Here is a 12,272-nt window from a genome sequence, read left to right as displayed (position 1 = left end):
TGGTTCCATAAGCAGAAGCTGTAAAAGGCTTAGATTGAGCAAGTGACAGCTGCCTCCTTGAGATACCACATACATCCCAGCATTCCAATAAGTCCAGAGAAAAAGGAGAAGAAAGAGAAATTCCAGAACAGTCCAGAATTTTTTGTATCTTCTTCTGTCACGTACACAGTCCACACAGAGAATGTCAAATATTTTACATTTCATTTAGCCTCCAATCTGTAATATCCTTGCAATAATAACGTGTTCATTTGGTCTTGGCACCGTAAACAGCTATGCTTTTTCTTAGGGAACCTATTGTACTTGAATGAGTTCCATTCTCCGCCACACCACACCCTGGATTGTGAATCACTAAATCACATTTTCACCAAAAGACAAACAGACGAGGGTTTAGTCAGCCGTTTTAGGAAAGCACATTTTTTCCAATCACAAACTATTTGTAGTAGTTCTGGTCCAATCCTATTCACACGAGAACACAAGGCTACACGTTTGGTAGCAGATGGACGTGCCCGAAGGCTACCCAGCATGCTTTTGGGTCATCTGTGATTGTGTAATCACATACACTGTTAACCAATTAGGATATTTATAGCAGTTTAGATGAATATATGAGTCAAGTAGAATATTGAGACTCAGAAATCCAACCATAATATCTACTAGACTGAATTCACTCCGATTACTGATTACTGTGGAAACGGCTTCAGACATTTTGAGAAATCTATGACTATTGGGTAAGTATAATCTTCTTGAAATAGTAGCTTTAATAATAATACTTTAACCACTAATGTTACACTTGGTTAATAAAGCATGGATGATGCTAGTTGGCAGATTATTTTTTAATAATGCTAATATTTCTTTATTAGTGTAACATATTAGCCTGAGAGGCAAAGCAAGGATCCTTGTGCAAAGATCCGAGTGATCCAAAGACAAGCATCGGTCTAAACACAAGCAGTTAGAAATTATCCTTTGACCTTGTTTACTAGTCCCAGTTTTTCTTAAAAACAGCAAGACTTCAAAACACATCAAAACAGTCAGTGTCAAACCTGGGATTTCACAATGAGCAGCAAGTCATGAAGTGTGTCCCAAATGATGCATTATACACTACACACTAAGCTCTATGTACTCTACCGAATTTATAAAATGTTGAAAAATAAATCGCACCACGTGGGCTAATTTAAAACACTTTCTAAGATATCATGTCATCTGGAATTGTTATAATAACTGATATAATAATTCATGGTAAACTTAAATAATCTTAAAGCTTTATTTTCTAGGGCTTATGTAGTGCCTCGATATGTAGTGCTGCTCATAATTCCTGTTTGGATGTTGATGCGAATGGTTTTTCCCAGTCAGAAGTTGAGAATTATGGTCAAAACTCTGACCTTCACATTTTTTGTGTTCTGGCTTTCCATTTATCAAACCAACTCCACCATTCATGCCACTGGAGATGAGATGATAAAATCCTGTACTATATATCTGTGTGCTTTCACTTTTTTATGGTGAATATTGGGTAAATAATTTGAGTTTAGGAACACAGACACACTCAAAGGTTTCCAGTTTAACTTGATGCTAGTCAAATAGTGCCAACGATCCCTATGTTGTTCATATAGTCTGGTCGTCTTTGAAACTTCACTTGAAGGCCAAATGAGAATGTAAAACGCTCACCAATATCCAATCTTGTCTATCCCAATCCATCTTAGTTTGTCTGCTAAGCTTGTTTTTGGCCACATCTGCCCACTTCCTGCCTTTGCTAACACCCCTGGCAAAGGGTCTGCTGGGCTATTATAAGTGAGCTTAAGCCACCTGAGTCTCAACATATGAAATCTGTCCAGATCATCTGTCATCTTCACAAAGACACAGTGCACTGGTGTTAATGTGGGATCCAATGAGTGTGTGTGTGTGTGTGTGTGTGCGAGGAGGGAGACAGGAGCATCACTGGAATAATCTGCACACCAATGAGTCGTGTCAGAAGACCGTAAAGCAAGCCTGATGAAAAATTAATGACCCCCTCACCTTTATTAATGGCTTCTGGTGGAGTAGGTAGAAGGGGGCATTGCATAGACCAAAGGGAAGCAACATCTGTGCAAAAGTCAAATCTCCATCATGAATTTCCATCAGATTTTATTCATTAATGCATTTTTTGGGATGGGATAATCCTTCCATAAGGATAATGCAGGTGATATAGAGAAATATGTCCAAGATATGAATGCAAAGATATAATAATAGCATCAATACGACATAATTATCTCCTGCTGCTACAAAACCGACAGTCTTGAGACCCAGAACTAGTGCAAAGCCTTACGAAGTGTTTAAACCAAACCAATAAACAAATCATATTAGACTTTCGGGCTCCATCTTGCATCTCATTTATTAGAAATCAATTTAGAACAATGGCACCTTACGTGAAATTTCACTGTCGGATTCAGCAAAAAAAGCCCACATCAAACAGACTGAAGATGTTCCACTCACTCCTCCATGCTAACAATGCACATTAATAAGTAATGTACTAGCATCTCAGCACTAACTGCCAAGCACGCTCGGCTACGCATGCGAAAATTGCCGGGTATCAGAACGATTTCTCCGACCGAGTTCGTCCGTCCTTTTCCTTAAAGAGTCGAGCAAGACCAGACGCATCAAGCGTTGTTTTATCCAGTCGTGAAAAAAACGTCACCAAATCAAACAGAATGGTGCTGCAATTTATTAATATCGGCTTTCAAATGCTAATTTCCTTTTCTCTCTCTCTCTCTCTCTCTCTCTCTCTCTCTCTTTTGCCTTCATGCATAAGTCATAACTCTTGAGGTTACTGCTGCTTTCTGAGTGGAGAAAGTGCTTTTATGCCACGGAGGGGGCAAGAACGAAGCTGCTTTCCGTCGCAGAGACTTAAATGGGTAAAAAAGCCTATTTAAGCATTGACAGCTGTGTAAAATAACTCAGGCTTGTAGATGAGGATGCTGAAAAGTAGACGGCTGGCGAAATTGTTAAAGGTGTCGTTTATGGGTTTTGTTTAATCCAGCTGATGAAGAGCTTAATTGTTAAAAGATACACAAAGGAAAAAGTATAAAACCCTATTCAGTATTCATTACTCATTAATTACTTCCTTATTAATTAATTACTTACTTAACTTACTTATACTTAATAGCTTTAAAATTGGATTTTGTAGCAACACTCTATAATTCCATATATTACATAATGTTCCTTAGTCTTGACGAATTTAACCATTTTAGAGGTCTCTAGTATTATTAATCATTCATTTTGTCCATGACTGATTGCCATGGATGACAATGAAGGCTTCAGGTTTAACATCTAGAACTAAATTAATATAAAACTAATGTAAAGGTAATGTGCCATGACAAAACAAGACAAAGAAGGCAGGGATAAGGGTGTAAATTGAATGCGAAAATCATTATCGGTATCCGTAGTTTGGGTCAAATCAGAAAACAAGGTTTGGAAACGTGAACCAGAAGCAGTAAGGTATAAATGAACCCAAATTAAGCACCTAACATGGAACAGGTGAACACAGGTAGGTAACAAGCCTGAAACAGGCAAATGTTTACTGGATAAGTGTTCACATTTCTTTGGTGCACAAAAACAAAGAAGCAGTGCTTCACCCCTCTTCATAACCCGTTTCATATGTGGAATGCGGAGACGTCTAGCCCGATGATCTTAAGACATAAACAATATTCCTCTTCGATCTTGATGAACTTCAGAAAGAGCCATAGCATCATTTCTCATTTCTGATTACCAGTTCTACTGGCCTCCTTCCCGTTTGTCTAAATAGAGAAAATCTAAAATACAAAGTCAACTAGACCCCCATCTAGCACCGCACAATAAGACTAAAAAATATTACGACTGCTTTGAATTCAATTTCTTTTTATTTTTTTATTAGCACTATAAAATCACAAAAGCAGCTTAATGAGCAGAGCATTCAGGGGCAAGTATTTATCACAGCTGTTAGGAAACAAAGTAGGTCTAGGGCACTTCATCATTTTAAATGAAAGAAAAACAGCCTTTTATTTCACATCAACAGTATAAACCTATATTAAGGCTCTTTAAATGACAGTAAATGAGGGCATCTTTTAAAAGCTATTAGATCCCAAAGAGATGAAAAAATGTGCATTATGAGCCACTAGGCAACTGGTTATTACAGGGCTTGTACTATAACGGCGGCTGTACTACACCTTACTACAGAAAGCTTCCAAGGGTTTTTACTTAAATTACGGTTAGTTATCCAACCTTAACATCAGTGACTGAAACGCTGTTCGAAACTCGATAATACCGAAGGACCTTGAACAAGCCGTGAAGTTTTCCCATTTGAAACTCCTTGGTGCCAAAAATACATGCACACTCCTGCAGATGTCCTCAGCCTACAACGCGGAAAGAGATGTGAGCCGCATTTAAATGATTGCTGAGTGAAGGAAAAGTTTGAAGCTGAAGTACTGTGACAGCTTTCACAGTGGCTGCGTCTCAATCAGCGTTCTAGCTCCCTAGGTGGCGAATCAGTATATCGTGTACACGAGGTGGGGCTCTGGTAAGCACTCTGGATCACTGCACAGTGAGACACTGATGACTAAATTCCTGGAGATATTCTAATTTCCTCATCAGTCATCAGGGTAGAAACCCAAACATGTCAAATATTGGCGTTTTATAAGTCGTAGAAATATACAGGTACCTCAGGCAGGATTGTAAGCTAGCAAATCGTTAAGTGGCTCAAACAAACTGTATACAGGACGTCAAATAAAGTTACCCTTCGCTAAAGTAAAAACCATTTCAGAGTGACAACAGCGATAACTAGCTATGTATTTTATTTATCTGTAGATAAAGTTTTTCCAAGACTGGTTTTGTCCACCATTCTTTCCATCATAGAAAATATGACGTCCAGATTTCCAGTAAAGAAACACAATCAGCTTTGATACTCGCTGGGTTTCACGGTGCATTGTGGGATTTTTAGGGAGCAAAAGTTCTGGTGCACTGGACGGATTTTGCGATTAAGAGAATGTCCGACTCTTTGCTTACTGCCCTAGGAAGCTGATTGAGACACAACCTCAGTATTCACATGAAATGCTGCCAAATTAATCTCAACACATTTCACATTGTTTTCAAAAGCCTAAGTGTGTTTCCATAGAGGATGGAAAGTGGGGGGAAAAGGAACCATTAACTACATTACAGATGTGTTTGGTAGACGTATTTCTTTCACTAGGATATTTTTGGCCCAAAACAGACTCCATCAATCCGTCAAACCCCAAAACACCCACACAGAGGAGTTTCAGCTGGCAGAGGAGTCTGTATATCCTGCAGCTTTACCAAAAAAAAAAAAAATCTGCCCTCATAGCTTGTAAACAAAGTAATCGACATCAATATATGTTCCTCCAGGCTGCTGGCTTCATCTCTGCAACCACAACTGTCTGTGATATTGAGGAAGTACAGTATAAATATAGAATATAGTAGCTCGCACACCTCTTTCAGCTTTGTGGCAAATCAAACCACTGGGTCGCCACTTTGTTGTTGTAAAGTCACAGAGAAAGGAACTTAAGAGCAGAGAAAGCCTGAGAGATGGTGAGCAATAAAGTGATATCGGTATTTCATACACTAGTCAACTGGAGATGGCGGGAAGAGTGAAAGAGCAGACTGAGAAGCATCTTTTGTCTTCCATCAATAAAAATATTAAGAAAGAAACCTCATAGAGGTAAAGAAGCAACAATTAGAGTGACAGAAAATAAGAAAATATCAATTAAAAATATATAAAAATACACTGATCAAGCATAGCATTATGACCAGTGACGGGTGAAGTGAATAAGACTGATGATCTCCTCATCATGGCACCTGTTAGTGGGTGGGATATATTAGACAGCAAGTGAACATTTTGTCCTCAAAGTTGAAAAATGGACAAGCATAAGGATTTGAGCGAGTTTGATGAAGGGCCAAATTGTGATGGCTAGACGTCTGGATCAGAGCATCTCCAAAACTGCAGCTCTTGTGGGGTGTTCCCGGTCTGCAGTGGTCAGTATCTATCAAAAGTGGTCCAAGGAAGGAACAGTGGTGAACCGGTGACAGGGTCATGGGCGGTCAAGGCTCATTGATGCATAGGGGGAGAGAAGGCTGGCCCGTGTGATCAGATCCAACAGAAGAGCTACTGTTGCTCAAATTGCTGAAGAAGTTATTGCTGGTTCTGATAGAAAGGTGTCAGAATACTAATTTGGCTGCAAAAGGGGGACCAACACAATATTAGGCAGGTGGTCATAATGTTATGCCTATATAATGAAAGTGTGTAAAAAGGGAATAAAAAACAAGAATTAAACTAATATGAAAGTAATGTACGAGTAAAAACAATGAAACTTTACAAAGTGTAAGCAGGCATAATTACGTAATCTAGGGAAGGTATTCGTTACAGGCACTACGATAATCATTATTCATATCTGTAGCAAGGATCAAAAAAGCAGAAAACAAGTCTTGGAAACACGAGAAACACAGAAACAGCAGGATATAAACGGACAAACCGATTAAGGGACAAACACGGAACAGGTGAACACAGGTGGGTAACAAGCCTGAAACAGGACTGAAACCAAAACAGAGATTAACATAAACAAAAGCACACAACATGAGCTCAAAACCAAACAAACAAGAGTATCAGTTGTTGTGCTGCGAAACAGGCCACATGCTGGGAAGGGATTCATGACAAAAAAAATAGATAAAAGAGAGCTAAAGCAGGGGAAAAAACCTTTAAAAAAAAAATCAGTAATAGATGAGGCAAATGTTTATTGGAAATGGGTTCTAATGTATTTCTTTGGTGCCTAAAAATAAAAGAGGGTCTTGACGAGGTATGTTACAAGCATACACCCTTATCCAGAGCGACATACTTCTTTTTTTTTTATACAACTGAGCATTAAGGGCCTTGCTCAAGGGCCCAGCAGTGGTGAACCTTCTAATCAGTAGTCTTCACCACTAAGCTACCACACCCCAGAAACCTTATAGTCAGTACACCTAGCATAACATCTCAACATGCTCTCCATCCTCACCTCTTTCACCCCTGTCATGCAACAAGAGCCAGGAGGAGCTGAACTAATTGCCACACGATTCCCTCCACTCCCAGCCAGCTAAGCTCTTCCCCAAACTCAACTCGCAACACAATCAACCCACACACCAGAGTCACACTTTCCACACAGTGTGTTTCCTGAACAACAGAAAAACATTTCTAACACCAACGAAAATGCCACATTCACGGAAAAATAAAATGCCGGATCCCTGCCACTCATCACTTAACGTTACATCCATCCAGCTTCACTACTGTGACACTACTGTGGTAACTATTCCCAAATGATAGACAGCACCAGTGCTTGCAACTAATTATCTGTTTTAAGACAGTCCCCGTCTCAGGTTATAACATACTGGCGGTTTGGGCGTACCGCAGCGGAGCAGAGACGATCGTTTTTCTTCCTTTCACACATGTTCTGAGTTGAATTTATTCTGCTAAAGGAAGGTTAATCAGAAATCTCTTTACGGCTGTGGCGTTTCTATATATTATTTAAACATTTTTCTTCATCTGCCAACAGGATATTAGCATATTAAGTCTGTAGTGAAATTGCAGAAGTTTCATACAAGTGGTAAATGTATTAACATAATAGCTTTAATGAATATTCATTGGCACCCCACGTCGCACCACATGCCTGATCTCCAAACCGCTCGGAAGCCTCCGGATCGTTTTATTGTTTTAGTTTTATAGCCTACATTCGTACTGTTGTTTTCGTTATTAGGGTTTTTTAATAGTATTACCATAATTATTACTACCAAGGTGCAGTGTTCATAACAGCAGATCTGACAATTAATAACAGTATCATATATATATATATATATATTTTTTGTCTTAGTGTCCTCTGTGATTTCCAGAACGTTCTAACATGTATGATGTAAAGCTGTTCCCTTGACTTTATCACCACAGGAAAGTCCAACGAGCTGCTTTATTTGTTGGTTTATTCACCTTATTAACTTTACAGCTGCGATTATGTAAATAACAACAACTTGTAAACGTTCCACGATACTAAACGAAGTAGGAAATAATGTTCTTTGATAAACAAAATGATAGACCGTTTACTACCAAAGGAATAAACCACGTCATCGAACGACCTTTCATCGTTTATTATCATTTACAGCATGCCCTGTCTTATCATTTACCTCGGTACTTTTGCTTTCACTTCCTTTTGACTTCTAGTTTATATCCTTACAGCACTGGTGTGCGTTCTTTATGAACTATTTGGACTACTGTATGTATAATCACACTATAGTGATATTTCTGGACATCACCGATATTATCAGCTCTCAAGTGCTTTTATACAGTATGGCAGTAGTTACTCACTTTAAGGAGTATTAATGTTAATTATTACCCAAAATGAAATATTGTTCTAGCTTTTTTCCTGTTTTTTTATCTTCATTTTGTGTGATTCTTTACTCTCAGGAGACTCTAGCAGTATACTGTGTGAATGTAGTGCGTAGTTAAAGCTGATCTAAAGTGCAAGAGTGCTCCTTAGGGTATAATTATATATCTTAGAAGAGTTTAAAAAGCCACAAAACACCCACTTTCCAAGGAGAAAGATATACACAAGGTACAAAAGATCTCCCCTTGAGGGTATGGTCTCAGTGATGAGCGATGATGTACAGCCAGTCGTGTAGGGATAGTTTGATTTCATCTGTAGTTTTGACACTTACGTTGCAGTGACTAGTGTCATCTTTCTGGCTGATTTTGTGCTTAATAATAAGGTGCTTTAGTTTAGGATATATTACACAGAAAAACAGCTTTTGCCTTGTTTGTACAGTATGTTCAGCTGATGCTGTATTCATAATCACTATCCTGTGCTCATCCCAGGACTCCATCCATCTATTTTCTGTACCATGTATCCTACACAGGGTCACAAGGAGCCTGGAGCCTGGAGCCTATCCCAGTTGTCTCATGGTACAAGGCGGGGGACACCCTGGATGTTGTGTCAGCCTATATCAGGTCACAATCAAGCATACACTCACAGTGAAAGAGGAGGAAACTAGAGTACCCTGAAGCTAGAAGGCAAAGGAGGGAATCAAACCCCCAAAAACCAGCAGTTTGAGGCAAAAATGCTAACCATCAAGCCACACACACTCCCTCACTCCATGCCAGGACTCTTTATCCACAATCTGTTCATACTAACACACCTGCTCCTGTTTGATTTTACACCTCTTCCACAGGTCACCTCACTGTCTCCTCTAGCTCCCTCATTAGAGACCTAAATCTATATCCACAATTTATTTAGAAATAGAATACATATAAGATGTGAAAGTATTGACCACTATTATTATTATTAGGGGTCCATGCACTGAAGGTGCTTTTTATTTTTATTTTTTATTATTTATATCATTAGTAGTAATAGTTGTACAAGCACTAGTAAGAGTAGTAGTAGAAGTAGTAGCCGTTACCTGCCAGGAGCTGGAGGGAATCTCAGCAAACCTCCCAATGCCGCCAAACGCGTAGCATGTGTACATGTGGTCCAGAGACTCGGAGCAGTGCCAGAGCAGGCCGAAACTGACCGAGTGGCCGCTTCTCCCGTGATGCTGCTCCTTCACGATCCACGCAGGAGAGATGAAGCTGAAGCTGCAGAGCGCAACGAGCGCGGCGGTCAGCAGCAGCCAGAAGCAGCCCACACAGCTGAACATGGTGCCGGTGCCAACCGCGGCTTCTTTCCTATCCCGGTCAAGCAGTACATGCATCTGGAGTGCGCGCGCTATACGTGGAAACGAACATACCCTGTTTTTTTTTTTGGAAAAGTGAAGTGCGTGGGAATATATAAAGCCTTTTAAAATCTGGTACAAAAGAAATGATTTTTCAAAAAAAAATGAGCAAGACGCGCGCCACGAAGTTTAGGCAAACGTCTGCGGAGTAAATCCCAACATGCGCGACTTCTAGGATGCGGTATTCCAAGTAGGACGCATGCACTGTCAGTCACAGCTGGTGCACATGATTCGAAGCACAAATACGAGTTGAAAACCGGTCGGTCTTTTCCAGAGCTCTGCAAGCTGCCCAGCTGTCACACGGGCGTGTAAACACTAGTGAATGGTTACAGGAGCTCCTCTCCAGGCGCGTGTGCATGCGCGTGCGTGTGTGTGTGTGCGCGCCGCTTTCCGCGCGTCAGCTGCCGGTGGGCGTCGCCTGGAGATGTTTTCAGTGGCCACACTCCAAACCGCATACTAGCGCAACAAAGTAGGATTTCAAAACACCTATGGTACGAGTCTATTCTATCCCATACTGTGCAGAATAGGAGTATTTATTAGGGCAGTGAGTATTATGACTGCTGTAGCTGATTCATCATGATGCTCTACTTCTGCACCTGCCACTCATCTTATTCTGCGACTACATGGATACCCCGAATACCCTACATAGTTACCCTGATTGCGCGTCACAAAACCGGTTATGACCCAATTCTCACCTTTGGGTGTCACGTGGACGCTTGAATTGGTGTGATGATAAAGTTTTTCCTGTGCATATACTAGTATTTAATTCTCAAACATTTAGCTCTGTTGGACTTTTGCATTAGAGTAATGATTGCGTTGCCTCTCTTTTGAGTCTCTCATGACGTCTCGGGTAGTTTTCTTTTGCCATTGTCTCCAAGTTGCTTTGTGTACTCATCATGTTCTTTGGATTTTCATTCACGTGTGGTATCCTGATAATAAAATGTCCAAATGTCCTGCAACCTTCCCCTTGTGAATCGATGCAAGGTTGTACAGCTATTAATCTAGTACTGTAGTGGATGATTTGGGACACAGCCAGTGACATTGACATTGTTGCCTCATTAGATTAGATTCTAAATATAACTTGTTTACATAGACAAATGATAAATGGTCACTGCAAATGTCAAAAATGGCTTTTCTTTTTTTTTTCTTTGTCCTCGACAACAGTGCTAATTAATTGTTGCAGCTCCAGAATACAGTATAATGAGTCGTTAGTGTTAGTCATTCTGATATCCTTTCAATACAGTACTGTAGAAAGTAAGTATTTACATGGGAAAGGGTGCTACTGCCCTCTACTGGACATTTCATTTCTATAGTTCATCCTCACACTAAGCATGAGAATAATATGCAAAGATCTGTGCACACTCCATCCTGTCTTTCCGTGATGCATGGTCTTTTCCACATTTTGTTCACTTGTGCTAGTTAAAAACCACTTTGCAGTAAGTCGCTGCACTTCATAAATATCTTTGTGAATGTGACGTAGCTGCAATATACAATCATCTGCCGTGTCGTTACTCACAGGAACATCTGTACGCCTCATCGTTCATGTGATTTTGTTATCTGCAGGGCATGAAATCATGCGGATAGAGGTCAAGACCTTACAAACATTAGGTCTTCGTAATGCTTTCGCATGCCAGATGAGCTAGTTTGATTATTTCAGAAACTGCTGGGGGAAGTGGGAAAGGTGTCAGTTCTATAGATGGAAACACTTTGTTGTTGAGAGTGGTCAAAGGACAGACTGAAGTGGTTACTCAAATAGCCACTGTATACAACCGTGATGAGCAGAAAAGCATCCAAGGTTCTGAGTGGACGCAGACTCACAGAACCGATCGGCTCACCGTATATATTTGCACGAACAAGCAAGGGTGTTCCTAACAAAGTGTCCGCCTCACAAATAAACGAATACCGAGACGTTTCAATAATATATGTATTTAAATCAAACACAATTTAAATATATTATAGATTAAGTACACATACATGTCAGAAAAAACATAATAAATGGTACATAGTACCAAAAGTCCATCTGTTTCTGGTTCTTCTCCACATCTCGACGAGGTCCGAAGCAGTGTCCTTGCGTGTTCAGAGTACGCCGTTCCCAAAGAACAGGCATCGCTGGAACACGCTTAGACACACACACATTTGACAACTCGTAAAAAAAAAAAAAGAGAGAAAGAAATAAAGAAAACCAAAAGACACTCACCATAAAAAAAAAAAAAGAAGAAGTTACATTAATTCAAAACCAGAAATCTACATCATCATAGACTGGAGATGTAGGTAGGGGGTTGAACATTGCACTAGGACTTGTCCATGTTTGGAATAAGACTACAGAGAAGGAGCTGATCCTGGAGTCGACATGGAGTGGAGTTGATGCTGCAGCTTAACCCGTCAGGTTTAAATCAAACTTAAACTGTTACGACGCATCGGTCCATTCAGCTTCTCGGAAAATGCCGTGATAAAATCCTGCCGTCTCGGTCTGATTTAACGGCGCAGCGATACGAACACGCCTGCAAATAAAACTGTACATTGCCACTATG

At 40.1% G+C, this 12,272-nt stretch overlaps 1 protein-coding gene across 1 annotated transcript in view; it reads right to left on the bottom strand.

The window, feature by feature from the left end:
• Window positions 1-10,121, bottom strand: part of LOC131348336 (LHFPL tetraspan subfamily member 7 protein) — a 118,211-nt gene extending 108,090 nt beyond the window's left edge. The window contains exon 1 of the mRNA XM_058383151.1: window positions 9,430-10,121. Within this exon, the coding sequence (XP_058239134.1) occupies window positions 9,430-9,720 (291 nt within the window). The 5' untranslated portion in view covers window positions 9,721-10,121. The remainder of the gene's footprint in view (window positions 1-9,429) is intronic.
• Between the last annotated feature and the right edge of the window lie 2,151 nt (window positions 10,122-12,272).

The sequence above is a fragment of the Hemibagrus wyckioides genome, linkage group LG28 (assembly GCF_019097595.1).
Source record: "Hemibagrus wyckioides isolate EC202008001 linkage group LG28, SWU_Hwy_1.0, whole genome shotgun sequence".
In the NCBI taxonomy this organism is placed as follows: Eukaryota; Metazoa; Chordata; class Actinopteri; order Siluriformes; family Bagridae; genus Hemibagrus; species Hemibagrus wyckioides.
The sequence above is the reverse complement of the archived record's forward strand: the minus strand, read 5'-3'. Positions and strand labels throughout refer to the sequence as shown.